This window comes from Guillardia theta (genome assembly GCF_000315625.1).
Source record: "Guillardia theta CCMP2712 unplaced genomic scaffold GUITHscaffold_51, whole genome shotgun sequence".
In the NCBI taxonomy this organism is placed as follows: Eukaryota; class Cryptophyceae; order Pyrenomonadales; family Geminigeraceae; genus Guillardia; species Guillardia theta.
The window spans coordinates 182,190-208,799 of record NW_005434623.1 but is presented as its reverse complement, the minus strand read 5'-3'; the positions used below and the strand labels follow the sequence as shown (position 1 = coordinate 208,799).

General features: G+C 53.3%; 8 protein-coding genes across 8 annotated transcripts; 5 read left to right on the top strand and 3 right to left on the bottom strand.

Moving 5' to 3' along the window:
- Positions 1–554: 554 nt before the first annotated feature.
- GUITHDRAFT_141058 (hypothetical protein) lies at positions 555–2,031 on the bottom strand (the record flags this gene model as incomplete). Its single annotated transcript, XM_005829565.1, has 3 exons — positions 555–596; positions 703–791; positions 1,215–2,031. The coding sequence occupies 3 exons, from the start codon at positions 2,029–2,031 to the stop codon at positions 555–557; spliced, it is 948 nt and encodes a 315-aa protein (XP_005829622.1).
- Positions 2,032–4,553: 2,522 nt separating this feature from the next.
- On the top strand, positions 4,554–8,170 carry GUITHDRAFT_111320 (hypothetical protein; the record flags this gene model as incomplete). Its single annotated transcript, XM_005829564.1, has 21 exons — positions 4,554–4,640; positions 4,685–4,808; positions 4,854–4,897; positions 4,944–5,012; positions 5,057–5,125; positions 5,174–5,223; positions 5,268–5,344; positions 5,508–5,635; positions 5,686–5,730; positions 5,857–5,952; positions 5,992–6,138; positions 6,387–6,488; positions 6,533–6,607; positions 6,655–6,723; positions 6,782–6,837; positions 7,000–7,093; positions 7,155–7,219; positions 7,268–7,499; positions 7,547–7,681; positions 7,730–7,840; positions 8,090–8,170. The coding sequence occupies 21 exons, from the start codon at positions 4,554–4,556 to the stop codon at positions 8,168–8,170; spliced, it is 1,956 nt and encodes a 651-aa protein (XP_005829621.1).
- A 125-nt stretch (positions 8,171–8,295) lies between these two features.
- GUITHDRAFT_111319 (hypothetical protein) lies at positions 8,296–9,873 on the bottom strand (the record flags this gene model as incomplete). Its single annotated transcript, XM_005829563.1, has 10 exons — positions 8,296–8,349; positions 8,397–8,470; positions 8,581–8,632; positions 8,678–8,749; positions 8,950–9,002; positions 9,046–9,106; positions 9,161–9,272; positions 9,326–9,586; positions 9,638–9,742; positions 9,791–9,873. The coding sequence occupies 10 exons, from the start codon at positions 9,871–9,873 to the stop codon at positions 8,296–8,298; spliced, it is 927 nt and encodes a 308-aa protein (XP_005829620.1).
- A 1,161-nt stretch (positions 9,874–11,034) lies between these two features.
- GUITHDRAFT_141055 (hypothetical protein) lies at positions 11,035–11,711 on the top strand (the record flags this gene model as incomplete). Its single annotated transcript, XM_005829562.1, has 2 exons — positions 11,035–11,516; positions 11,570–11,711. 2 exons carry the CDS (start codon positions 11,035–11,037, stop codon positions 11,709–11,711), a joined length of 624 nt encoding a protein of 207 aa, XP_005829619.1.
- A 1,322-nt stretch (positions 11,712–13,033) lies between these two features.
- Positions 13,034–14,754, top strand: GUITHDRAFT_141054 (hypothetical protein; the record flags this gene model as incomplete). Its single annotated transcript, XM_005829561.1, has 5 exons — positions 13,034–14,086; positions 14,138–14,282; positions 14,336–14,388; positions 14,447–14,698; positions 14,743–14,754. 5 exons carry the CDS (start codon positions 13,034–13,036, stop codon positions 14,752–14,754), a joined length of 1,515 nt encoding a protein of 504 aa, XP_005829618.1.
- Positions 14,755–15,048: 294 nt separating this feature from the next.
- Positions 15,049–15,731, bottom strand: GUITHDRAFT_39945 (hypothetical protein; the record flags this gene model as incomplete). Its single annotated transcript, XM_005829560.1, has 5 exons — positions 15,049–15,114; positions 15,176–15,229; positions 15,450–15,545; positions 15,590–15,622; positions 15,678–15,731. Coding segments are annotated over 5 exons (303 nt in total), but the record flags the coding sequence as incomplete, so codon positions are not given.
- Positions 15,732–19,568: 3,837 nt separating this feature from the next.
- On the top strand, positions 19,569–21,185 carry GUITHDRAFT_111316 (hypothetical protein; the record flags this gene model as incomplete). The annotated part of the gene is made up of 12 exons (XM_005829559.1): positions 19,569–19,763; positions 19,814–19,882; positions 19,932–19,982; positions 20,034–20,111; positions 20,163–20,237; positions 20,416–20,487; positions 20,538–20,597; positions 20,647–20,714; positions 20,768–20,849; positions 20,894–20,965; positions 21,014–21,076; positions 21,129–21,185. 12 exons carry the CDS (start codon positions 19,569–19,571, stop codon positions 21,183–21,185), a joined length of 942 nt encoding a protein of 313 aa, XP_005829616.1.
- Positions 21,186–26,080: 4,895 nt separating this feature from the next.
- GUITHDRAFT_47117 (hypothetical protein) lies at positions 26,081–26,476 on the top strand (the record flags this gene model as incomplete). Its single annotated transcript, XM_005829558.1, has 1 exon — positions 26,081–26,476. A coding segment is annotated over one exon (396 nt), but the record flags the coding sequence as incomplete, so codon positions are not given.
- Positions 26,477–26,610: the final 134 nt, after the last annotated feature.

Sequence of the window (26,610 nt, the reverse complement as noted above, 5' to 3'; positions counted from 1 at the left end):
ACTATCTTTCATTTCTCGGCATGGTCTGAGGCGCCGAACAAACAAAAACTCCCCAAAAACGTGCTTGCGAGCAACAGAAAACTCTCTCTCTCTCTGCGAGCAACGGAAAATAGAGGAAAAGAGCAAGCTACTTCGAGAGAGGGATCGATAGACAGACAACAAGTGACAGAGGTGGAGAAAAAGGAGAACGATGGTGGAGGAACGACATGAACACAAAATCCGTCATAGCAGGAGACAGGAGAGAGTGAAACCCAGAGGAGGGAAGAGAAGAGAGGGATGAAGAGCGGGCAAGACAAGGGAATAAGGGGGACAAGAGAATAAAGGAGAAGGAGCGTGTGCCGCTCACAGTCTGATTCTTACAATACGGAGAATCCGCCGGTTCCATAACATCAAACAACACCTTGACATGTTGTAATTTATCCCGCCGGCTCTTCCGGTCGCCTCCGATACTCCGCGTTGACGATCAGACGATAACAGTTCCTCATCATCTCATGGTGGCTATACTGGTATCTGCACTCATTCATGTCAAACTGCCATGCACAAGTCGCAGGATCTCAGGACCTTGTCGCATACATCTGATCCTGCTCATTTCCAGCCTGGAGGACATAAGGATCATTGACCAGGAAGACAACGATACGAGAACAGCAACACGGGGAGAACGGAAAACTGACAGCAACTGTGCACGTCATCGCACTACTGCACCTTGCCGGGCGTCGGATCAAACTCCTTAGGTCCTCGAGATTCAGAGACAGGGGCCACTCCGATCATGCGCAGCAGCTCGTACACGGGGCCTGCCAGTCAGCAAGGCAGTCAGCGAGGAGAGTGGCCTTGATGAGATTCACGACGGAACAAGAGAGGCACAAGCACAGTGGAAAGGAAGGCAGAACAACAAGAATGAAAGGTAGTGGTACATCTGGCAAGTAAAAGGCAGGAAAGAGAAATGCACAAGAACAGAGAAGGAAAGAGATGTGCACAAGGACGGAGGAAGGACAGAGCAACAAGAACGAGAAGGAGGAACGAGAGAGATACGAGGACGAGGCAGGAAAGAGAGAGGTACACGAACAGAGAAGGAAAGAGAGACATATGGAAGGAGAGAGAGAGGTACACGAACAGAGAAGGAAAGACAGAGGTGCAAGGACGGAGGGGGTAAACACAAGTGATATAGAAACCATAGAGAAAAGATGGATGGAGGCGACAGGCACAAAGTTTCTCACGGGTAGGGATGTTGGATGCCCCTCGGCGAGCGGCCCAGCTGCTGTTTGTCAGGACGAACTTGGAGATCTCCTGGTGAAATTCAGGCTGCTGCACGACGAGCAGGTTGAACCCGAGGATGCAATTCATCTGATCCTCAGAGATGATCTTAATTACCCCGGCCTCGTGCAAGTGCTTCAGGTGCCACAGCAGCGTCCAGAGTCGCTTCTGCGGGGTCTCCTTGTACTTGGGGACGGGGTCGGCGTAAGGGTTGCCAAAGGTGTCCTTAAACAGCGCCGACCATCGCTCCATGCAGTCACAGCACCTTGCGATCTCTGCACCAGCCTCTTGCCGAATCCTGGTTGCCAAATCCGAAGAAATGCTCAGATTGGTCTCCAGCCACTTGGGATCAACCTTGGCGATCTTGGCGATGGTGATATGAGCATGGGTTGCCTTCTCAAGGTTCGCATGGATGCCGTAGCGCTCAAGAAAGGAATGAGCTGCCGATGGCCTCTTGCAGATCCTATTGTGCATGCAATACGGCCGGCTGTTGACCAGGACCCAGGTCCCGTTCTCACGTACCTCCCCGAAGAGCAGCCGACAAATCCTCGTCCAGTCAGGGGAGCCCACGAGTTCCCTCCTCTCCGGATCCCACATGAGGCCGGTGCTGTCCACAAAACACCACCTGAGCTGAGATGCAACATTGTTGAGGAGCCTCTGACTAAGTTCGTCGAGCTTCTCGGTGTTGCTCAGTTTGTTGGAGTCTGCGTGTATTACCTTCATCATGGCGAAAATCTCATTGTTGACCTGCTTGCTGTCCACATCCGTGTCCAAACTCATAGTGTTCGTTTTTCAATCACAGTTTTGAAATTATCCTCGTGATTCAATAGTTTCAAGCACGCGCACAGTCGTTTCCCTTCACTCAGTGTTGATTTGTGTGCTGGCAAGTCTCCTGACGTGTACCCAGAACAGAGCAATCATCTCCCGCAGTAGAGTCGTCAACCCTATAAGCTGTCCCCTCCACCGAGCCAAGAAAATTCGGTGTGTGGGTTTAGACAATCGAAGTTCGTGGGAGGGAGCGTGGTCGCATCCTTAAAAAAACCCACGAACACCACTTCCTGACCGGCTTCTCCCCCTCAAGACGATCATCATGGCAGAGTCAAGAAGCTGCAAGGCTAGTGATAGCGATGCTCGCCTTGGATCCTCTAGGATAGAGTTACCTTTCTCTGCTAGCCCGCCGTCATGGCGGGCGGAAGAGGCTAGTCGAAGGGGGTGCCATCGTTGTCTCTTGAGGAGCCCCCGAGTGCGACAGGCGGGTGAGAGGGGGTGGTCGGTGGGATGAGGGAGGTGGGTGGTGCAATCGTGAAAGGTACATAGTGTTGATTATCTTTCAAACTCTCATTGGTCAAATTTGAAAATGAAACCATGGAGTTAAGAGAATGAAACCAAATCTCAAATAGGAGTGAGACCACTTAATGGGGTCATGAGATTTCCGAAATACGGGGTGGGGTTGAAGAAAGAAAGTCGCTGTCAAATGGTTCTGACTGGGGGGTGGGGTATGGAGCACGAGAGTGTAGTAACGTGACAACCCACTAACAGGATCCCAAAAAATCGGAGTTACTTTTGTTATAATCTACAGTTATACATAAAAAAGAATAATTCGGTATAATGACCAGTGAAAAAACGACTTAAATATATATAATAGCGGGTGCAGTGGAATTTTTACTTTTTCCATTATGTATAATGCATAAGTTTGTGTGTTTCTACAAACCGCCACTTGCTTCCGAACTGATGTCTTTTCGAATCACAGACCGCTGTTGTAAAATGGCGGAGCCCCACTGAGCCTGATATGTTCTTCCTTCACACCCTCCCATCTCCCCCCCCCTCCCTCCCTCTCCTCAGATCCCAGCGCTCGTCGATCAGACCAAGCAGCATGCTGCAAGCACTATCAGCCTGCCCTACAGGAATGACCTGAAGGTTGACCAGGGGTGGTGGGGCGGGTCGGTCTACTAGAAAGTCAATAGTCGGATCCGGTGACGAACTAGTCCAGAGCAAGTGCTTCGATCGGATTGGAAAGGAATCATACCGCAACATATGCTCGTCAATACAGCAGAGAGTCAAAGATGAGCTGCAGTGGTTTATCATGATGATTATGATAACGTCAGTGATTGACAAGGTCAACCGGACCAAAGTTGTGATGATTGCAATCAGTTCATTGAACAAGCTGGGCGGCGACCCTCCTACAATATCGATGATCCACTTTTCGGGCATCTAATGTTTGGACATGAGAAAGAATGTAGCTTCATCGAAAGTTGGCTCGTTGGAGAATATGGTGTTAACATCGACTCGAACATGGTTTGATCGCAAGCTTGTCATGGCGGTGGAATATCCCATCGAGTGCGATGGTGTCAACAATGAGTTTATTCCACTCCTGCGCTTGACTGACATTGAAAGAGAACATGCTCCTGTGTATAAGACTAGAGAAAGACATTGCTTCTCGAAATTGCAAATTTATTTCGAATTTCACTGAAGACCAAACAAGGCGGTAGAATTGTTTTTTTTCTACCATGGCATACGAAAGCAGAAATCAGCTAGTTGATAACAGTCACAGCCTCCTTCATCATAGAAGTCTTGCAATAAATGCGATGAGGCCAACAGATCGCTCCAATTCACCTCGACATGTGTAGTGTGCAGAATTATGGCTTCCGGTCGATGCAGAACCGAACGCGCAGGAACGAAGAGACAACGGTAGACGAGGCCTCCTATCACGATCAGCACAAACAGAAACACAATCAGATGCTTGTCTTCCAGTCCGTATCTTGCTCAGTCACATTACAGGCTGTGTGTGATTCCTTTGAAAGAGTTCGAACTGAAGGTTGGAAGGAGGAGGGAGGGAGGGACTGCGGGAGGGGCTGTGGTATATGGAAGACGAGGTCAAAGGAACAGCATGACCATCATCACGCTGCCCACGATATGAGAATCGCATGCTTTCCATCCTTTCCTCGCCTTCCGCCCACTATGTACTTCCTTCCCACCCTCTGTCGTACTTTCCATCCGTCAGTTCAAACGACAAGTTGTCTGTGCTCTTGCAGGCAACCAGCCAGCCTTTCCATCCTCCTGCTCCTCTCTCCTCCTCTCTCCTCCTCTCTCCTCCTCTCTCCTCCTCTCTCCTCCTCTCTCCTCCTCTCTCTCCTCCTCTCTCCCTTCCATCACCTCAGCCATCCCCGCTACCTCCGTGCAAGTCATCAAGCTGGGTAGTAGGCCCTCCCCTTTTTTCCAACTGACATAGCAATGGAGGAGGCGGGAAGGCAGGGAGGGGAGGAGGAAGGAGGAGGAAGACTGAAGTAAGACAAGCCCGAGGCATGCGAGCAAGAAGGAAGGAAGCCAATCCCTTTCGCCCAAACCCATACGTCACCCTGAAGCACAAGGCCAAGGGGAGCGGTGTGACGGTAAGTTTGAGGGTGAGACGCGGGAGAGATGATGGGGCTGGAAGGACCTTTACGTCAGGCTCGAAGACTTCAAACCCAACTTGTCATATGAGAGCGTCATGGGAACCAGCAGGAAAAGTCTGCAGACAAGCTCGCGGAAGAAACTTGAGTTCACTAGCTCCCCGGGAGGTGCCCGCGCTGTCAGCTGCTTGTCTGGCGCTGAGAGTCTTGTAGGAAATGTGAACCACCCTGCTCTCTCAGCGAGGGGGACGAGAAAGGTTGGCACATCATACATGAGGGAGAACGACTGACAAGAAGGAGCAGGAGGAGCTCGAGTTCCTGGAGAATCTTCTGAGCAGGCAGAAGCGGGGGGCGAACAACGAGGAGGAGGAGGTTCGTTGAAGTTGCTTGCGTGAGCTCCGTCTGATTCCGTGAAGATCTCCGATGAGATGAGCTGGCAACGACGAGGCTTTCCAAGTCTCCGCACCAAGATCAACGAGCGGAGGGTGAGGAGAGACGGGGCTGAGGTATGTGTAGCTGAAAGAGGTATGAAGGAGCTACAGCAAAGAACCGTCCCTCATCTAAAGCCTCTCAAGCACCGCAAGTGAGCTCTCTATCGCTCTTGATCCTCCTCTGACCTTCTCCTAGCGTGTCTGCCATCTGTGACGTCGCGATCCTGAGCAACTTCCCGACCTCGCAGGAGTACGCGAGCAACGCACTAGCAGGTTGCTGCTTGCTCGTCCGCCACCACCACCACCACTTCATCCTCCCTCTCTCCTTCTTCCTCCTCCTTTTACCTACGTCTCCTTCTCGAGCTCTAGCATCTGCTTGTGTGCCCTCCTCCTCCACTGTCACAAACTGTTTCATCGTCAATGAATGATCCGCCAGCCTTCTGCTGCATCAAGGAGGACCGCGAGTTCTTCCTCTCGGCCGGGGGGGTTCAGTTCACCATCGACCTGCTCCTCAAGTGCAAGAGCAGCAAGGGAAAGAGCGAAGCCTGCGACGCTCTTGCCCAGGTCCTGCTGGAGGCTTCCAGGAAGTGCTGAGGCTCTGACTGTAACGGCAGCTTCTGAAGAACGAAGGAGCATGCAAGCAGTTCGTGAAGTGGAAAGTGAGATGCAGGAGCAGGAGAAGCAGCAGGGAGCAGCGAAGGAGGAGCAGGGGGAAGAGGAGGAGGAGGAGGAGGAGGAGGAGGAGGAGGAGGAGGAGGAGATGTGGCACTGAGAGGAGGGAGCAGGGTACGGATTCGAGGACTGGGGAGGAGTTCAGCTCTGGGCTGGACCTCATCTTCCGCATGAGAGGGTCGAAGAACGCGCAGCTGCAGGTAGTGGAGGTGCGTTCAAGTCAGCTGCTAACGGCGAGTCCTCTGCAGCGAGCAGGGATTGAAGTCTGCAATGTTGTGCTGCTGTCAGATGCTCTCAAGCACAGTGAAAGAATCAGCCCGGAGTTCCTGCGCGGACTGTGCAGCTACTGCCTTGCTGGCGACCTGAAAGCTTGTACAAGGGCAGCTCAAACTCTGGTATGCCTCCTCCGATCCATCTCTCTTCCCCTCTCTTCTCCTCTCAACTTCTTTCCCTTTCTTTCTGCAGTCTTCTTTGCAATTCCTCCTCTCTCCTCCTCCCCCTCCTCCTCCCCCTCCTCCTCCCACTCCTTATCCCACTCCTCCTCGTCGTCTTCCTCTTCCTTATCTTTCTCCTCTCCCTCTTCCTCTTCCTCTTCCTCTTCCTCTTCCTCTGCCTACATTTTCCTCCTTTCATCCTGATACAGGTGTCCATCTTCAATCGCGTGCTCGACACAGGGATACGATGGAAGGTGGAGTCGCTACAGCCGATCTTGGAGCTGTTCAAGTCCTTCGACATGCAGCCTGCGGTCATGCAAACCTGAAGACGAGGAGGGGCTGACGAGCAGAGCAGGTGCGGACGCTGGTGCTGAGAGCAATGACGGTCATCACAAAGGAAGGAGACACGCTTTGCAACCTCTTGTCCAAGGTCTGTCAGAGGCTGAGCGTGCGCTGTCACGACCAACATGCTGCAAGATCGGATGCATCAAAACGTTGGCCTTGCAGCTCTCTTCTCGTCACAACGAGGGCGTGCCGATAGACGAGGTGAGGAGAGGCAGGAGAGTCTGGTCGGGCAGCAGCGAGCTGAGAACGTTGGTTGCAGGATGATATAAACTACCTTCGCTCCATCACGCAAATCTGCGAGACTGATCAGAAACGGTTTTCCAGCTCGTCTTCTCGCTCCACATCCGCCCACTGTGTTTTCCATCCTCTCTTCTTCTCCCCCTTGATTCCTCTTCCTGCCATCGCCTCTCTCTGTCTATGCACCTCTGCTTCCTCTTTTCCATCCTCTTGTTAGCGACCCTTCTTGATCGTATGCAGGGTGGAGGACGTGCTTATCATTGGAGCTGTTCCGAGAATCATCTCCGTGTTCAAAGAACATCTTGCACCCTACGATGTTCAGCTCAGCGTTGAGGTGAGCTCGTGATGTATTTACATTCCCTTGTGACGATGAGAAGCTTGAGGTGCAACGAAAGTGCATTCGTCTGTTTGAGAAACTTGCTTCAAGACCCAACACAAGGTCGGAATTCTTCGATTCAGGGTGATACAACAGCAACATGTTCTGTGCATGTTTGTGATATCTTTCAAGGATCGTCAAGCTTATCATCGACATTCTGGAACTTGAAAACTGCTCTTGCAAACATCTTCTACACCACATGCTTGTTGATGTGGGGCGACCAACACTCTCCTTGAAGCAACTCACCCACTCGCAGATCTCACAAGATAGCCAAGTGCAAGAGAAATGGTCGAGAATGGGAGCAGCGGACATTCCACGTCTCATCAGGCATATCAAGATCGAGAACTTGGAGCTTCAGACCGACGTCCTTGCTCTCTCCCTGCCTCCTCCTCCTCCTCACCTTCCCCTCAGGTGCTCGAGACCTGCGAGCTCATCTGCTCCAGCGCCAACGTGGTGCACCAGCTCAGGACGACCCCCATCATGGAGTACCTCATCGACCTCCTCGATGCTGCTTGCAAGCATGAGAGCAGATCGTACATGCAGCAGGTGCTGCTAGCTGAGCAGGGACGAGGAGTGACGCGAGACTTGCTGCAGATACTGGCGGTAGGGACTCGTTTCCTGCTCGCCTTCTCCCGACAGGAGGAAGGGTTGAAGCACATGCAGCTGTGGAATGTGATCCCGAGAATCGATCCCAACATGCAGAAGGTGAGAGGAGAGAGCGATAGAGACGGAAGGAGGAAGTGAGGGCTTGCAGTATGAGACGGACAGGATATCGATGAGAGGGAGGGGAGGGGGAGGAGGGAAGAAGAAGAGAAGAGAAGGCGGGAAGAAGGCAAGGAGTATGAGAGGAAAGAACCATGAGAGCAGAGCGGACAAAAAGACGTTACAAAGTGTGGTGCAAGTGACGACGCAGTATTGATAAGGAGACAACCCATTGTTGAAGGTTGGTGGCAGGCAAGGGGGATTCTCTACGAGAACCAAGACAAGGAGAAGATCTGGAGGTTCTACGACGAGCTTCTCTCAACAGCGACTTAACATCGAACATGTCAACCCAAATGAGATGCACCGATGAGCAAGTCGGTGTCGATGTGTTTGTGATGAACAAGTGTGTATAAATGGTGTGATGTGAACAAGTTTGTATGCAATCCCTTCCAACATGTTTAGACCTCCATCTGCTTCTTGACCTTGTCCTCCTTGTCATCTTGCGGAGAGGCCTGCGGAAAGCGTCAACCATCCGATGTTTCTCCTCCTCACCGCAGACCTCCATGCGCATCGCTCCTCCTGCTGACACTCCGGTATCGGAATCAATCGTTCCCTTCCCTCTCTTGCGCTCTCCTGCAACCGCCAACGTCAACAGGCCATCCACCTTTCCGTCTTCCCCTCTGTCCCTTCCCCTCCCCCTTCCCCTCCCCCTTCCCCTCCCCCCCCTCTTCCTCCGCGCCTACCAGTGGTGAGCTTGATAGCGACCAGGCGCTCCTCCTTGCTGACCTTGATAACCTAACGACATGTTAGCGCCATTTCTCACTCCTCCACCATGGCAACCTCTGCATTCACGTCTCCTCCAAAGAAAGTCTCGTAACGCTTCACGCGGACTGGATCTGCCCAGGTCTTTCCCTTCATGTCAGCAACGAAGTCGCGCAAGGATGTGCAAAGCTCCTTATAGCACATCCTCCCTCCCCACCCCCCTTCTCAACATTCCATCCCTTCCCCAGCTGCTCCCTGCTCCCTGCTCCCTGCTGCCTGCTGCCTGCTGCCTGCTGCCTGCTGCCTGCTGCCTGCTGCCTGCTCCCTCTCTCTCAACCCTCAGACATCACCTTGTAGGGAGTGTCCTTGCTCTGGAACACCATGGTGAAAGCAAGCTCGCCTCCTGCACGGCTGTAAGGGCAGCGACTCACCTACCAGACCCTCACCTTCATTCTTGATAACGATCTTCTGCATCTGGGGGAACCCCTTGCCCTCCACAACCAGACCCTGAGCGTTCCAGTCAGAGGGCAGAAGCGCCGGGGCGAAGACAAAAAGACACACAAGCTTCTCGAGCGAGCTATCGAGGTGAGCGTCGTCTCCATAGCGATGCCTCGTCACGTCCGCCCTAACCTTTCTCAAGATCTCGTTGGCCTTCTCTGCAAATATCGCCTCGCTGCCACGTCATCAGGTATTCTTCCCGCTCGCTCCCGCACCTCCTCTCCTCACCCTCTCTCGTCTGTGTCAACATCCACAGGCAGGATCTCGGCATACTTGAGGGCAAACCCTCCCAGGGCGATGGGAAGGCCGTAGACGAAGCCAAGGGAGGTGAGGGAGTTCTGGTTGGTGAAGTACTGGTAGAAGGAGAAGAGCGTAATGAAGATTCCGAGGCCCAGAGTCAAGTTGGCAAGCGAGAAGCCGCGGATCTGAACAGTAGGCTCTCCCTTGTTGCTGAATCCTCCTCCTGTCAGCGGTGACAACCCATCCTCCCTGCTGCAAGGTCAGCACTTGGATGGCACAGCTGCGGACCAAGTGACTAACCGTGGTCCTTGCTGTGCGCGCAGGGAGAGCGCGGCTGCCCTGCTCGGTCTCTGCCTAGCGCTGAAGATGGAGGAGCGAGGGCTGGCCGATGGTTTCATCGCAAGTCTGCTAGGAGCTGTGTGAGACTGGAGGGAGGAGAAGCGATGAGCCAACCTTCCAGACTGGAGGGAAAGGCTCGGAGAGAATCCGAGAACCATGGGAGTTGCCATAAGCACAAACAGGCTCTTCAAGTACATCTGTCAACAGTGTTATTTTGGGCTGTGGAGCCATCCATCGGCCCATGTCCAAGCTGCTTCCCTTGCTGCACATTCGCTTCTTTGATCTCATCTCGCATCTTCTTCCTCCTCTCACGTCTACATTCTTGCCAGCTGTCATCCTGCAACCCCTAGTTCATCAGCCAAACCTCGCCATCGTACAGGCCCGAGTATGCCCTACCCCTCGCAACTTGATCATCAGATTTGGCCTCACTTCCTTACTGCTTGGCCTCCTGCATCGTCTCTGCTCCCTCCCTATCATCATCCTCCATCGAGCTCTCTGTTCTTCTCCCCTCCTCCCTCCTCATCCTGCTCCCTCCCTCCTCTCTCGCTTCTCCCTGTGTGTTCTCATGTCAGCGTGATCATCTTCCCCTTTACATGTGGTAGTTGGCGGATCCACCCACCCCCATCAAGTGGAATACCCCAACATAGCACCCTGAATACCACAAGTTTTGGCCTACCCCTGGAGACGTAAGGTATATGGACCCCTGCCATCCCACCACTACCCCTCACCCTATGGTGCAACCCTTATAAATATCCGAGCTTTCGGGGGTGTATTGCGCCCCCCCCTTTGCATGTCCCACCCTACCCCCTGGTACCTATTACCACCCCCCTGGATCCACCCAATTTCACACCTACCTGATTTTTCACCCGCCAACCTTTCTGCGTCTTCTACACATAAGGCAGAGAGAAAAACAAGCCTGCCTCAGCAGCCAATGACCACCCTCCCCATGTCCCACCCCGGAAAAGATGACCCCCCCTGCAGGGAATGTTTACCCACACTCGTGCCCTACCCCTTCAAATAAGTCCTTGAACTATATTGACCCCGTTATTCTAATCAAAAATCTATTAGGCAAGGACCCGTCTGTGTCTCCCCTACCCCACTATTCACATCTCCCAGCCATGTTGCCCACGGTATGCTCACCCTACCCCCGCTTCCATAGGACTGAACCTGATCCGCAGTCGGGCGCCATGTCGACAATGCTCGGTACTGTAGCGATGCTTCTATGCGCCGGCAGCGCTTCTGCCTTCCACCAGCATGCAGCTCTGAACTCATTCACGCATACATCTGGTGCTGCCACAAGTTCTCGATCGCTCACTCCATCTGTTCTCTCCTGTCAGATGCAGTCGAACAGCAAGGCAATGCAGTGGAGCAGAAGAGCTCTGCTGCTCACTGGGGGAGTAGCCCTCCCTGCCTTCGCCTTCGAGAACAGGATCGTGGATCTCCGACCGGAGCTGGATGGGGTTCCCTATGGAGCACGAACAGCTGTGCCGGAGGGGGTGGGGGAAGGTACCGCCCTCAAGGGCTGCCCCCCACCCTTCAAAGCTGCTCGGCCTGCTCCGAATTGCTTCAGCTCCTTCATAGACCCCAAGAAGGACCGGGACCACTACTACAAACCATTCAAGTACAACAAGGATGAGAAGGAAGCCATGAACGAGCTGCTTGCTGCTGTAAAGGCGTATCCGCCAGGGCAGGCAAACATTGATGCAGGAGGGTGGAAGCTTGTCAGGAATGATGATAGATACATCTATGTGCAGTATGAAAGCGGCAAGATTGGTTATCTTGACGATCTTGAGTTCTTGATGGATCCCGAGACTAAGTCTGTGAATGTTCGATCTGCAAGGTGATTTGTTTGCACTGTTTGAACCATGATGTTGGCTGACTAGGTTGCTACAGCCGCGCCGGTTTCCTTGACTTCGGAGTGAATGCCAAGAGGATCAACTGGTACGCCAAGTACCTTCGCAACCTTGGATGGGAGACGACCGACGTGACACCTGACAACTATCGTTTTTACTTCAAGCAGAACGGTACAGAGTGACCACTATGATACTACTGCGGCGGCCTGTAGTTTGTACTATCACATGCAGTGCTCGGAAGGTTCTGAACTGTTCTGAGCCTTGCATCTTCCCTTTCCAAGTTAGTTTTGAGCACCTCCGGGTAGCCTGCAATGCCATGCCATGATGATGATCGTCCGAGGGATGTAAGAGGTTATGCGGGTCAAAAGTTGACTCCAAGTCAGTCGGAACCGTATCGGCGGCGGAACTTCGGAACTTAACTAAGGCTTAGGACTCCGGGAAGTACTGTACTAGCGCCCCATAGCAATACTAGGCTACTAACGGCCTGTTAGTACCGTACCGGATGACGGCCGGGCGTACTCAGCGGCCCCGGCCCCCAGCGCCGCCCGGCGGCCGCGCTCAGCGCAGGCCGGGCCGGGCAGGCCCCGGGCCCTGCTTAACGGTTCCCGGCTCCCCGGGAGCCTTCAGAGTCAGTCCACTGTGGCACCGTCACCGTACTACGCCGGTGACTCGGAGCCACCCGGTGACCGGCACATGCAGTGCGGCGGCGGCTGCGTGATCGGACCGGACCCCGGGCCCGGCCGGGCCGCGGACTTGACTCCGAGGCTCACTGAGTCCGATCAGGCTGACGGGGCCCGGGGCCGCCGGGCGCCGGCCGGGCGGCCCGGCAAGTTTCACGGTATGCCACCGGTATAAAGTGTATAAGCGTGTATAAAGAATAGGTTTTATAGGTCCATGGAATGGCTTCGGTTGTAATAGGGGAGAAGGTGTGCAGAGAGGGAACAGGGAGGAGGAGGAGAAAGACGAGGACGAAGACGAAGAGAGCATTGTGGTCTAAGTGTGGGATGAGAAGTGGGAAAGAAAGGAGGATAGATGCCAAGTTTGTTCCTCTCAGTTCAACAGGAATTTTTCATGATCTCTGTGAATGAGGCACCGGATTGTTGGAAGCAATGGTCTCAACAGACGAAGGGTATAGTCCGTGTGAGGTACGCTAGTGAAGATGTGCCGCAGCATCTGAGGTACCAGGAAGTGTTCAGACGAAGGTAAAACGGAGGAATGCTGATGACAGGGTGCTGGTCTCGTTGAATCAGGTTATCCCAGTCCGTGTGTACTGATTGTAGGAGGAACTCGATGTAGACGAGACTCTTTTAGAGAAGGAGAAAACATTGTTGATGCTACTAATGTCCCTACCCCCTTCCACCCAATCTGCAATGTGTCCCTGTCCAACTACATTTCCCCCCACACTTACCCTCCCTCCCTCCCTCCCTCTTCCTCCTTCTTTCAACTTTTGATGTAATCATTTTCGACCCAGATGATAAACAGGAGCCTCGCATCGTAACGCAGCATGGCCGTGGATGCGTATGGAACCAAGGAGCGAGCATGGGCTGGAGATAGCTGGACTTCAGCTCCTCGCATCACGGGGATTACAGTGTCATCTGACTTAGCATGGAAGCAGAAACTTCGGATCCTTGACAAGCCCAGGGAGTCTGATAGCTCGCACAATGGGCCCTCCAAACTGCAGAGACTGAGGGAGAAGCTGGAACGAGCCATGGGGGAGGATCACAGGGAGACGAAGGGGGGGAAGGCCATGTGTGAACGCCCGCAGGAGAGTCTAGCAGCCGGGCTGATTCCGAGGCAGGAGGCCCAGAGGGCGGACAAGGCGCACGGCTCCTACTTGACTGTCCCTCCTAACCTGCCGGCCAACTCCCCGAGATTCCTGAGCTTCTCCGATCACACCAGCCCGCAAGAGAAGAAGGTCGGCAGGAGGTGCAACATTCGCCCCGAGCCCTCCAGTGGGCTGACCGGCTCAGGACTCGTGTCCAACGACGGGTTTGGATATGGCAGGTTCGAGGGAGATGTGCTGCACAAGATCAGCCGGCAGGAACGAGGGTCTGTCTTCCGGGATACCGCTGGGAGATATCTCACGTCCACTCCACCTCTTCGCGAGGAGAGAGCAGGTGTGTATGATCAAACCTTTTACACGCCCCCGCAAGAGGATCCGTTGAGGCATATCACTCCTCATGACGAGCTCTTCAAGCATGTCACGGGCTCCTCCAGCTCCTCGGTGTACTCGAGAAGGTCGGAGGTCAGAGAGGTCACGCCCAGCTACAGAGAAGCTTCAAGTCTCGACGAGCCCAGGAGAGAGAATGTCTCTTCTTCCTTTGATCACAAAGAGAACTCTCATCATCCTCAGGAGCTGTTTCATCAGGCTCCGACACTGAGCATGTACAGAGACGAGCACGTTAACCGGGCAGAGCATCACAGGATGGCTGCGAGCAACCGGCCCCCTGAGAACAGCACGCTCATGGCCGGTTCGTCTCCCGGCAGACAAGACGCCCGATCAAGGCTGGATCACAGCAGGATGAGCAACGTGGATGGTTTTAGCCTCCTGCAGCAGGTGAGGGGAGAGACGGGTCAGGTCAACGGCGGTTCTCATGAGTGTCTGCAGATGGAGAAAGACAACGCTCTGTTCATCAAGAATCCGAGCTTCGAGAACGACAGAGAGTTCTGGACGTATCAACCCATACGTGACAGCAGGCCAGAGCCTGAGCTCAGCATCGACAGAGCGTTCGATCGCCGGTGGCGGGAGAGACGTGAGTGGTTGACGAGGGCCCGGGATCGGAACTGACAATCATGGCGGCGTCAGCCCACCCTGTCAAGAACCTGCTGGAAGAACCGGCTCTCCGTGCACAGAACATGGTGATCTGATTTGCTGGTGTGAGCTAGAGCTTCTTCTGGTTACTCATCATGATCCCAGGTTCAACGATTTCGCAGCGGAAATCGCATGCAAACTGATGCCGGGGCTCCTGCCTTGGGGTTCGGGTCTGACAATTTGAAACCCAACTACTACGTCTCTCCTCGGGACTCGGCGCCGGAGCTCGGAGGAGGCAGGAGCAGAGGAGTGTTCGGAGCGCAGCAGCCTGCCTGGTTGCAGTCCACCACATCCATCTCAAGACAACAGCTAGGAAATTACCCTCATCGCCCTCTCCCTTCCCACCTGTCCCCAGAGGTGCGTCTCCCTGTTCTCCTGTGATGTTATAGTGTTTCGTGTAGTTTATTTACTGAAGTATTCAACGACTCATTGCGCGTAATCCTGTACCCACTGACGCACCTGCCACCGCCATGATCAATCGTCCGGCAAGATGAGTCAAGGGAGATCATGCAAATTACAAAATGCAAGAAACATGTGAGACAGAGGTGCAGTCAATGCAGTCGACGGATGTCGTAGCAATGAGGACAAGAGCAACCCAAGAAGAAGGCTAGATCACACCTTTGCGTTGAAAGCCTCTCGGTCATCTGCATAGAGTTTCGCCACCTGAAAGAGGATGAGAAGAGATAAGAACAAGGAAAGTCTTGTTTGACCTCGGGAACTAAAGGATTCGAGGGGTTTGGATCCGTAAATAATGTGTGCAAAGATAAAATAATCTGATCGAAAAGTCCGCGTTACACACCGAGATTACTGTCAAAAATCAGAGACAGGAGACACCTGTCTTAAAGAAACTGCTGGGTTCCATCCTTCCGAAATAACATCAAGACAAACCTGGAATGCACAGTCAATGACTAACATGCCGAATTTGATATCGCGTGCTGAGTGTTATCTCAACATCTGGCATTGCAAAGCAATCGTGAAGCAGTTTCTGAAATCAAACAGAACATTTTTAACCCTCGTCTTCTAATCAAGACAGATCACATGACAAAGAAGCTCATTTGCATACTTGCAGGCAGATGCACACGCAAACATACACAAACAATCAATCAACCTTTCCATCATCCGTAATATTTGGATGAAGGACTTTGGTTGTGAAGTTTAGTTTGGGCGGCTTAAATGGATATTCAGCAGGAAATTTCATTTCGAACTGGCATAGTGTCAGTGACGCCTTGATATCAAAGTCTCGACAACCTTGAATCGTCCTCCTTCATAAGGCGTCCCCTCCTGAAAAACAGAAAGGGTATAGTCAGTAGGTATGACATCGGATCGAACAATTCACCGGTCCATTAACGAAGCCTTCCCATTCATAAATATTCTCTCCTTTCGGCTGAGCATCACCCTGCAAAGAATACATCATGTTCTATCTTGTAAGAGGCTTGCATGCTTTTCTAGCGCCTATTTCGATGTTCTACTCTGCCATGGAGCCACAGGATTCCATCATCGAGCTACGGCTTTACAACCGTGATCAGCAAGAAAATCTGCAGCTCTGCGTTCTGAATTTCCCCTTATGCTTTCAATTCTTCCTTCTGCACACTATCATTCCTTGAAATTCAATCATTTTCCCCAACCTTCATCCCATCCATGAACTTTCATGCAAACATGCATGTCACAATCTAGCCCATCATACATCTGTCTATCGAGTATCTTCCATAGACCATCTTGCATGTTCGTTCCATCCTGCATCTCTTGCCTCCCACGTCTGCCATACCTGCGGTATCGGATCATTGCGAAGCCCACGAAGCTCCTTGGACAACTTGTTCTGCGCCATGGTGTGGGATAGGACTGCAGGGAGGTGGTGAAGACGTGGGGGTGGTCTCAAATTGAATGAACATTATTTCTGGAGGGTAGGGTACGAAACTGAAATAGAGGTGAAAGTACGGGTAGTCTGCAGTAAGAAAAGGCTATGGAAAGGTGGTAAGGGTCAGGCCTCCATGATGCCACCATGGTGGGGTACATAACCCACCTCTGTGTACACTGACATAAATCGGTGTTGGAAGGAAGGGGTAGGGTAGAAAATATTTGGAGGTAAGACTTCAAATGTTGGTTGATCCTATGAAATTCGCTTCTATATTTCAAAAATTGCTTTGGTGACTTGAATCGGCAGAAATTTGAGAGTTCTGGGTAGGCCGAAGTGTTCCGGAGCTTCTCCCACATTTGAAATTCTGTATCGAAATTTTCGAACACCACATGATAAAATCTTGGGCGAATCGGAACTCGGAACTTGCGGCTCACCGGCTCCGCGCCGGCCCGGCCCGGATCACTGCCAGGCTGAGTCATCCCGGCCCCCCCTGGCACCACTGGGCCGCCGGGCCCGGCGGGGCACCCGGTGGCACCCGGTGACCGGGGGGCGCCGCCGCCGGTGACGGCCCGCGGGCAGCCGGCCTGACCTGACCGGGTCTCGGAACGGCAGCGGCAACCGTTCAGTGAACGGTTGGGCCCCGGGCCCGGGCCCGGCCCGGGGGCCCGAGCCTAAGCGGTCTTAGGCCTACTAGTACGGTATGATCACAGTAGTTTGATCCGACGAAGCCGGGGGGAACACCCCGCCGCCCCGCGGGTACGGTAGGCGGCCGTTCAAACTGGCAGGCTTTGGGCCGCGGCCCGGGCCGCGCATCCGACGGCGATGATCACGGCCCGCCGGTGGCAGGACCGTGACTGCAGTGCAGCGACTCATCGGATAACAGTACGGTGTTGGCTTACCTTGACCGTACTGCACTGACAGTGCCGCACTGCGGCAGTACTACGGTACGCGTCACGGAATTCAATTGTACAGAGGCTGACAGTGTGAACCGTCATCAAGAATGCAGCAATGGCGCCGCACCGCTGCGTGCCGTTGCCAGGCTGCATCGCTGGAGTGCGTGACCAAGAGATTGAAAACAGGACTCTTGAACAGAAGCTCGAATGCGACCATACAACTCTAGAAAGCACAGATGTTCATACGTTCAACGCTACCTGCAGTACTCTTTTCTCGTTCAATCCCTGAAAAGCCTCGATGAAACTCGTAATTGAAACAAAATTTGAGAAGTTCTCGCAGTACCGAGTCAAGTTTTGTAAGAACTTGAGCATCAACTTTGATGCTTTCATTGGATATTCTACACAACATTGGTTCTCCCTCAAGTACACTTAAACCAAAGATTATCTACAGTCACCCAGTATCCCACGGCCTTAGCCGAGCTTGCAGCATTACCTCCCGTCAAAGGCGAGGGTGTAGGGACAGTCTTCCTCCATCTCGTCCGGCAGTGACACGAACCACTCGATGAACCCTCGTGATAGTCCTTCGCATTCGCCTGCCTGCGACTCCTCTCTCCCCGCACCAGCAACTGATACCTCCTCTGCTGCTTGAGGGGCTTCTTGGTCCCTATGGTCCCTGTTGTAGGGCCATCGCATGATGCCCAGACGTCGGCACACGCCCCTGAAGGCTGTCAGCGACAGACCCTGCAAGGAACCCGGTCATGACGTCTGTGGTGTCGACAGGGACTTACCAGCATGGCAGCAGCGTCCTCCTGCTTGAGATGAAACAGGCTCTCTAGCTCCCCACGAGTCACCTCCACCGCAGTCATCGCCCGCTGGGCACTGTGACGACGGCGAGGGAACACGCGGATGGAGCCGGCAGGCGGGGGAGTGCGACTAGAGCTAGATCGGGCAAGATGCGGCATGACAACCGTGTCAGGGGGGAGGGATGAGAGTAGTGCGAGGGAGCGTGCAGTGTAGGTAAGGATGGTCTTCCGAGAGCAAGGAGGTGAGGGAGGTGCTGGCTCAATGTGTGCGAACGAGGTTGAGGAATATCACAACGCACCTGGCATTTCCCATGCTATTATTCCTCGTTATTCATGAAAGGTAGTCTTTTGGAGTCTTTCTTGCGAGGGTATCCATCGTTTACTCAAAGTTAAGTTAAAGATCCTGCTAAAATACTTGTTGGGCTTAAGACTTTTCATGCCTCCCTCTGGGATATGCCGTCCGCCAAGTTTACTATCACTTGAAGGTATCAGTTAACTTTGGGGGACAGCAGTCGGCAGGATTGGGTTTGGTTCTCGCTGTCTTTCTCTTCTCGCCGTTTGGCCTGTGCGACAGTGTCAGGGTCAAGCCTCCTCGACTCTCCTGATTGTCCTCGTACTGATTTTTAACTTAACTTTGAGTAAAGAAATCACTTGAAGTAATATGAGTCTTTACTCAAAGTTCAGTTAACTGTTGAAAACGTCTTGAAACACCGGCACTGTCCGGTCTGAGTACGAGGGCCGGGAGGCTCGGAAGTCACGGAGTAGTCCTGCCGCATATGACAGTGTGGAGGGAAGCCTTCAAAGCCTCAAATCCGATCCGTGACATACCGAGTACGGTCTCGCCCGGCCGCCTGAGATCACCGTCACAGAGTCGGCCGCGGCGCGGGCTGCCCAGGCTGCGGCCGTGGGCGCGGCCTCGGCCACCGGGCCGCCGGTCCGGTCGTCCGAGTCACCGCACCCCTGCCGCAAGACCGTAGGGACTCAAGCTTCCGGGCCGTGGTGAACTGAGTCGCGGCGGGGACTCCGGACGCGCCCGGCCCGGCGGCCGGCCAGGGCCGGCCCGGTGGGGGACTGCCTTATTTTATTACTCAACTTTTTTTAGAGGCCGGCATTCCGCGTATGGCATGTACGAGAGGGACGATGAGACGAAATGAGAGTAGATGAGATGAGATGAGATGAGATGAGATGAGATGAGATGAGATGAGATGAGATGAGATGAGATGAGATGAGATGAGATGAGATGAGATGAGATGAGATGAGATGAGATGAGATGAGATGAGATGAGATGAGATGAGATGAGATGAGATGAGATGAGATGAGACGAGACGAGACGAGACGAGACGAGACGAGACGAGACGAGACGAGATGAGATGAGATGAGATGAGATGAGGGGCGAGGCGAGGCGAGGCGAGGCGAGGCGAGGAGATTGGATGGGATGGGATAGGAAGGAATGTGGGAGACGTGGAGGGGAGGGGATGGGATGGAATGCGATCAGTCACTTATATTTTCATGGAATAGAAGACAATGATGAGGTTGAGATGACGCAATCTCTGTGCTGAACTACCTCGATTGACTGCAGGGAACTGGCGTGTGCCCCAAGAAGCCTATAAACATGGCATGGGCGAGATCCTCAGTTTTCGGTTTTGTGCTGCTTGTTCTACAGGTTGAGAGTTTTCATGTATCTTTCAAGGTCAGAAAATTTTCATAGTGATATTCTACCTGACGTTGAGACCAAGCCTTCTATGCTTCGATGTGCCCCATTGGCAACGACGGTGTCGAAGAGAAATCCACTTTCGCTGTATGCTCAGAGCATCAGCGACCTCGTGAAGAAGGTGGAGAGTGCAAGTGCAAAGACGAAAGCTCCCACCAAGGTCTGACACTTTGAGATTGATTGACAGGAAGGTTGTGAAACATCTTGCAGATCTTCAAGTCATTGAAGAAAACATCCGGTTCGCCATCAATATCTGTAGAATTCTTGAGACCGGAGAAGGTGAGATAACATTGTAACACTCTATTATGGAATGATTCAAGCGCTGCAGATTCCTGTACATGATACTAAATCGCTATCCTTCGAGATTCGGAGGTCCAAGGTGTGTGGGACCAACCAGCTCTGGAGGAATATGTCTTGACACCCAAGCAAGGTCGCGCTGCTCGTGGTGGATACTGCTGTTGCAAATGGCGATCAAGACTTTGAAGGGTTCGTAAAGGAACAACAAACTGTATGTGAAAGAGGCGAGTAGTCCTTGTTGGTTGTCTCAAGTGTTGGGCAGGCCAAGGGCAAGTTTCCCGGCCCTGTGCCTCTAGTGTGGAGAGGTGCGATTGAAACGATAGAGGATATCGCAAAGGTAATACAAAATGATTGAAACGGAATGAAAACAGGGAGACGGAGAGCAGGGGCAGGGGCAGGGTCAAGAACATGAGATGGAGCAGGAAGAGCGAGAAGGAGTTGGAGGGGGGAAGGAGGAGAGATTGATGTTGCAGAAATAGAATGTTTTCTGATGGCATGATGTTTTTTGCTGCCAGGCGAAAGCTGCTGGTGCTGATGGAGTTTCTTTTGCTGCTTCCTCTCTTGGTGAAGAGAAGACGGCCGTGATGGTAACGAGCAGCAGCACAGAAGAAAGCAGACGCGCTGAAGCCTGAAGCAGGTAAACGCTTGCCATGTCCTGGGGATGGAGCCTTTGGTAGAGGTCGGTGATGCCAACGAGGTGCGTGTCCTCACGTGCGGAGAAGGAGATGGCTGACTTGAACCCCCAGATCAACTGGGCAGTGTCTGCGGGTGCCAAGTGTCTGTGCGTTCGCTTCAGCTCCTCGGCCATCTCTAGGTAGAGGATGGACTTCGGGGACAGCGAAGGCGGACTGACTTCCTGCTGGCTAGTTTTCTTGTGTCGGCTGCAAAATCTCTGCAGAATGATCTACCCGATGATTGCGCTGTCATCGCGACCGTGCAAGGAAGACAAGTATGCTTTTGAACGCTACACTGCTTGCACTGATTCTTTTGAAGGGAGGTGCAGAAATAGAGCAGGCGAAGTCTCTTCTCGATGCCAACTACAATGGAGTTTTGTTCTCACGCATGGTGAGTCTTATGAGAACCTTGTTCTCGAATGGTCGTGAGCCTGTACAGCTGGAAGACGCCACAGACCGTTTCTCGGAGCCATACCTCAAGTACATCATGGCTGTGATGCAGGTACAAGCTTCGAGCTGCAGTGCCGTGCGTTGCTCAGACAATCCATTTGCAGAGCAAGAAATCTCAAAACCTGCAGATCAACGAGATCAAGGTGGGGTATGAACCTTGACTCAATCTTCTATCTCACATCAGAGTCTGCAGCCTGGTCAGAGCGGGTGGGGGGCAGGTTTGGGTCAACCTCCTCCAGGCTGGGGCAGCGAACAGTCGCACGCGTAGATCCGAACGTGGCAAGCAGACACTGGCAGTGCCATTCAATCAAACTTTCAAACTGCCACCGTTCAACTTCAAGTTCGGAACTCCCAGGCTAGGCCTGCGAATTTGGAACTGTGAGTCCACTATGATGATGCCGCCATGGTCGAATCTAGAGCTTTCCTGGCCTCCGAGTCACGTGCCAGCCTGAGGCTCCGCCGGCACGCGGCCAGGCTGCACCGCACGACTACGGTAGTACCCGTCACACTGTGACACTGACAGCGGCCAGTAAAACTGAACTGAAAGTCCGAGAACTTCAACTGTCAGGACCGTCTGGACTCGGGCCGCCGGGCCCGACGGGACCCCCGGGGCCCGGCCGCCGTCCTTTACTGCCTAACGGTCCGTCACCGGGTTAACAGCGCGGCGCCGCCCGGCCGCCGGGGGCCGGGCCCGCGCCGGGCCGCGGCACCGGGCAAACCGGGTTTCAAGTTCCGAAATCCAAACTTGAATCCCCGGGACCGTCGAACATCCGAGTCAGGCCGACGGTGCTAGAGTACGCCGGTGACTGAGTCCGTCCGGCGAGGTTTAGTGACAACCTGACTCTGTGACTCAGAGTCACCATGGCACACGGCGGCCCGGCCATTGCGCGGCACTGAGGCGGGCCCGACATGAAATGTTCCCGGGTAGTCAGTGGTGTATGACTGATTTCGGGAAGAAATGGGGGTTGGGGTTATTGCCACCAGGGGTACAAATTAGGTGATTGATTGACTAAGGTAGGGGTGGTGTGAAGTTTACAAGGGGTAGGGGAGTGGATAATCATCGGTGGGTGCTGCATGGTGCCGTCGGAAGCGACAAGGGAATGTCGAGGAGGACGGGGGGATGAGAAGAATGAGGCAGGGAGAGAAGATTCGTAGGATAGTATGACGATAGCTAGATCATCGAGAGGACACAAACTTATGCTGTAGAGATAGAAGGCGTCCACAGATCAGACTTGAGGCTTTCCTATTCTTAACTTCCTAGTTGGTTGGTTTGTGACGATGTGTTCTGTTGCCGCGACGATGACGAGGTGGAGGAATAATGCTTTTGGCGATGAAATGTTGTTGTTTTAGCAGCCTTGACAAGAACAATGATAGCTGCGGTTTGTGCTCCGTCCCTTGTGTAGAAAACTCAAAAGAAGCAACATAGAAAGGTCACAGAGCTCGAAAAATTCACAAGGGCATTGGACCAATCTGCTAGCAAGAGAAAACGAGCTGATTCAGAAGAGAGCATGGATTGTGCAGCACAGACATACAAGAGCATCACTGATGCATCACGTCGAACTCTTGACAGAGTGACCGGTCTCACGCCAAGCTGACCCTTGAAACAGCGATGATGGATGGCTTGAGGGAGTCGAGGTATGACCAGCTCGAGTACTACCAAGTCGATCAGCTGGCAGGATATCAGGACCTCAGGTGGCTCATGCTCTGCTCGACGCGCCTCTGACATGCTCCCATAGCATGCATCAATTCACGGCAGCCCCACAGCCACCTCATGCTATCTGGCACAACGATGCACAAGGGATGATGATGCCAGTGAATCATGTGCTTGTACAACATCCTTACTTCACACATGTACATGATGCTGGAATGATACATCAGTATGCTCTCCCTCAGCATGCTAGCAACGACAGCCATGGATTCTTCATGCCGAGCACCGATCTACCCGACATGTCCCTCTACTCAACATACCCGCACGACGGGCCAGTCGCGCACACGAGTGACGTGCAGGAGAGAGATTTGTATGAGAGATGCTCGGACATCAAGAGAAGACATGGGGAGATAGCGAAAGATGTTGTTGATGGCGGGATGAGGAGGAGAAGTGGTACTTGACCTGACGAGTTGTCACTTTCACCATGTGATGTTGTGAATGCAGGATTGGTGGGATATTCACTTGAATCGAATGCGAGGATAGAGCAAATGCCGTCAAACCGTCACAGCTCACAGCCCGTTCCTACCACGCAGAGCATGTCAGAGACAAACAAGAATAAAAACGTCAGATTGGCCAAGGTTGAATTGAAGCTGTTGCTGCAGTGTGTTGACGTTGCTTTGTCCGGCAGGAGAGAGGTAAAGGAGGGCACGAGAAAGTGATTTACGCTATTGTAAGGCATGCTCCTAACATTCACAGACTTGACTTGTTCTGCAGATCATCCTGATCGTGGCCCTTGCTGCCCTGAACGCTGTGATGCACATGGGGGGGAGGTCGCCCAAGATGGACGAGCACAGCACGTCTGATGGGCGTGAGAGGCATGCGCGACATTCTTATCATCATGGCCGATACAGACGACCAGACTATGACCGTCAGCAACATCGCGACAGACAGAGACGACCCTCCTCCTACTTCTCCTCCTCCTCCTCCTCCTACTTCCCGGAGGAGGAGGAGGAGGAGGACTACTTTGAGGAAGAGCATATGGATTCGAGGAATCGTCGTAGAGCATCTTCTTCAGGGGCGTCCGACGACGATCGGACTGCGCGGCAGCCACGAGGGCTGCGATGGAAGCACGTGCTGTGGGTTTTGATCTCGTGCTGCTCAATCATTGGTAAAGAACTCTCACACTCCTTGCATCAACGTGAACAGAGCGTTTGCTGTAGTTGTTGCTGCTGTCTACCTGTTCTTGCGGAGGAGGAAGGCTCCGGTCTCGACCAGCCAAAAGACCGAAGGGAAGGTAAGATGGCGAGCATGTGTAGTGTGTGGTGATGCAGATCAGGAGGAGATGAAGGCGTCGATGCAACAAGACAACAAGATCCTCTCCTCTCATCCCATCACGACCCGTCAGACGGAGACAGCAGGAGCTTTGGGCGAGAAATCAAGTCATGCTGGCGACAAGCTATCCGATCGATGTGAGAGAAATCTAGTTCTCTCCTCCCCTCTGACTTTCCCGCCATTTGCATCCAGTCGTGTCGATCTTGAGGAACCAGGTCAACTTGAGGAAAGAGTCAAACAAAAAGTCCATCGAAAGGCAGAGATTGCAGAATAAGAAGAGGTCAAGTCTTGACATGTTCATTCCTCTTTCGTTCTCTCACATCCTGCAGGACATTCTACGCTGATATTGATGCTCGAACAGTCTTTCAGCCGGCCCTTCACTTGAAATACAAGTAGTTCTCTACCTTTTCTCATCGTATCAATCTTCTTCTCTCCTCCTCTCCCCCTCTCCTCCTCCACCCTCCTCACCGTACCTGCAGTGCCAAGTTCTACTTCCAAGACGGCTCCCTCCTCCCTCGCACTGCTGCTCCTCGTGGCTCTGCAGCTGCTGCTGCCTACCGAGACTTCATCGCGGGGTTGGAGGACATCAACCAACAAGATCCCCTTGACCCTTCGAGCACGGGGAAGGTGGAGGGGGAGAAGGCAGCAGCAGTGGATGCCAAGAAGATGCAGCGGCAGGCGACATGGGAGAGGCTGGTGAAGCTGCGCGAAAACCACAAGAGTGCGTGTCGCTTCAAGGTGAGGAGAGGAGCAGGAGCAGGAGCAGGAGCAGGAGCAGGAGCAGGAGCAGGAGCAGGAGCAGGAGCAGGAGTGGGAATGGGAGTGGGAATGGGAGTGGGAATGGGAGTGAGAGTGGGAGTGGGAGTGGGAGTGGGAGTGGGAGTGGAGATGGTGACGGCGCGGAAGGGGAGGAGCAAGAGGACCAGGATGAAATGGTGGTGGAGCAGGAGCAGGGGAAGGAGCGGGAGGATGGGGATGATGGGGTTGGGGGGGGGGGGGAAGCAGAAAGGATGGCAAGTAGCTGGAGCAGGAACAGTAACTGTCTCTGGGTAGGAGAGGCTGCGGAGGAGGAGCGCAATGTTCAGCGACGGCAAGATCAACGAATTCCTGCCCGGGTCAAGAGGAGGAGCGATCAGGAGCGGGACCAGGAAAACCCTCCTGAGCCCTCCCGAGGAAGACTTCAACATCATCTCCTTCATCTCCCTCGTTGCCTCCCTCGTCCTCTACCTCGACGTACTCAGAGGACACGTCTCCCATGTGTACGCCCTCCCCTCCGACCCGACCAGGAACGTCTCCATCCCCCTGCTCGGAGTTGTTCAGATCAAGTCCGTGCTCTGGGCCGTTCTCCTCCTCAAAGAAGCTTTCTTCCTCTCTGTACCCCTCGTTTTCCTCCTTGTCCTCCTCCTCCTCGGCATCATCCTCGCCCTCCTCTCTCCTCTCCTCGTGCTCTACCACTTTGTCCTTGCCCGCAACTCCAGGAGGCACATCAAGGCTGCGGAGGTTTTCTTTAACAGCACCATCTTCCCCCTCATGGAGGAGCAAGTTACTCTGATCTTCCACCTCGTTGTGGCCCTGTCAAACCTTTGGAGGTCTTCATTTTCTCCTCCTCCTCCTCCTCCTCCTCCTCCTCCTCTCCCTCTCCTCCTCCTCCTCTCCTCCTCCTCCTCCTTCTCCTCCTCTCCTCCTCCTCCTCCTCCTCATCCTCCTCCTTATGTCGCTGCCGCTCCTCCTCCTCCTCCCCCTCCTCCTCTCCTCTTCCGGAAACCCTTCAATCGCTTCTTTGTCTTTCTCTTCCATTCCCGTGCTCTTTCTTTTGCCTCTTCCTCATTCTCTCCTCTGTGTCTTCCTCTCCCTTCTTTCCTCCTTCTCATCGTGCCAATTTTTCATTGTCGCCTTTTCTCCTTGCTGCCTTCTGATCTTCGTTACTTCTTCCCTCCACTCCAACTCCCAACTCCTTTCATTTTACCTCATCCACATTTCTCTTTCATCATCCTCTGGCATTGCACTAATCATATCTACCCCTTCTCCCTTTCCCATTCCTCTCCTCCTCCTCCTCCTCCTCCTCCTCCTCCTCCTCCCACATGCATCGCGATGTCACTTCCTGCAGTTGGAACTGAAGCAATCTTTGCAAATTCTCTTGAGGAGGTTCAAAGGTTCTTCTACTTGAAGCACCCTGCCAATCATCTCATCTTCAATGTCTGCTCTGAAAGATCTTATGATGCCAGGTTGTTTGGAAACAGAGTGGAAAGGATTCCGACAGTGAATCATAATCCTCCCCTCCTCTCGCAGATTGTTTCCTTCCTGGAGCACACGGCATCGTATCTCGAAGATGACTCAAATCACGTGGTTGCGGTCCACTGCAGGAACGGAAAGGGGAGGACAGCTGTGATGGTTTGTGCCTGGCTGGTTTACTGCAAATTCTCTCCGAATGTCAACGATGCCATGGAGTGGTTCGCATGGAAACGACTTAGGAAATCCAGCCTTCTTCATGGAGATGAGCAGATCTTAACCCCAAGTCAGCTCCGTTACCTCAACTATGTGCAAGTCATGTGTGAGAACGGCCAGTTCGAAACCCGAGGTCTTACAATAGAGTCAATCTCCATCTC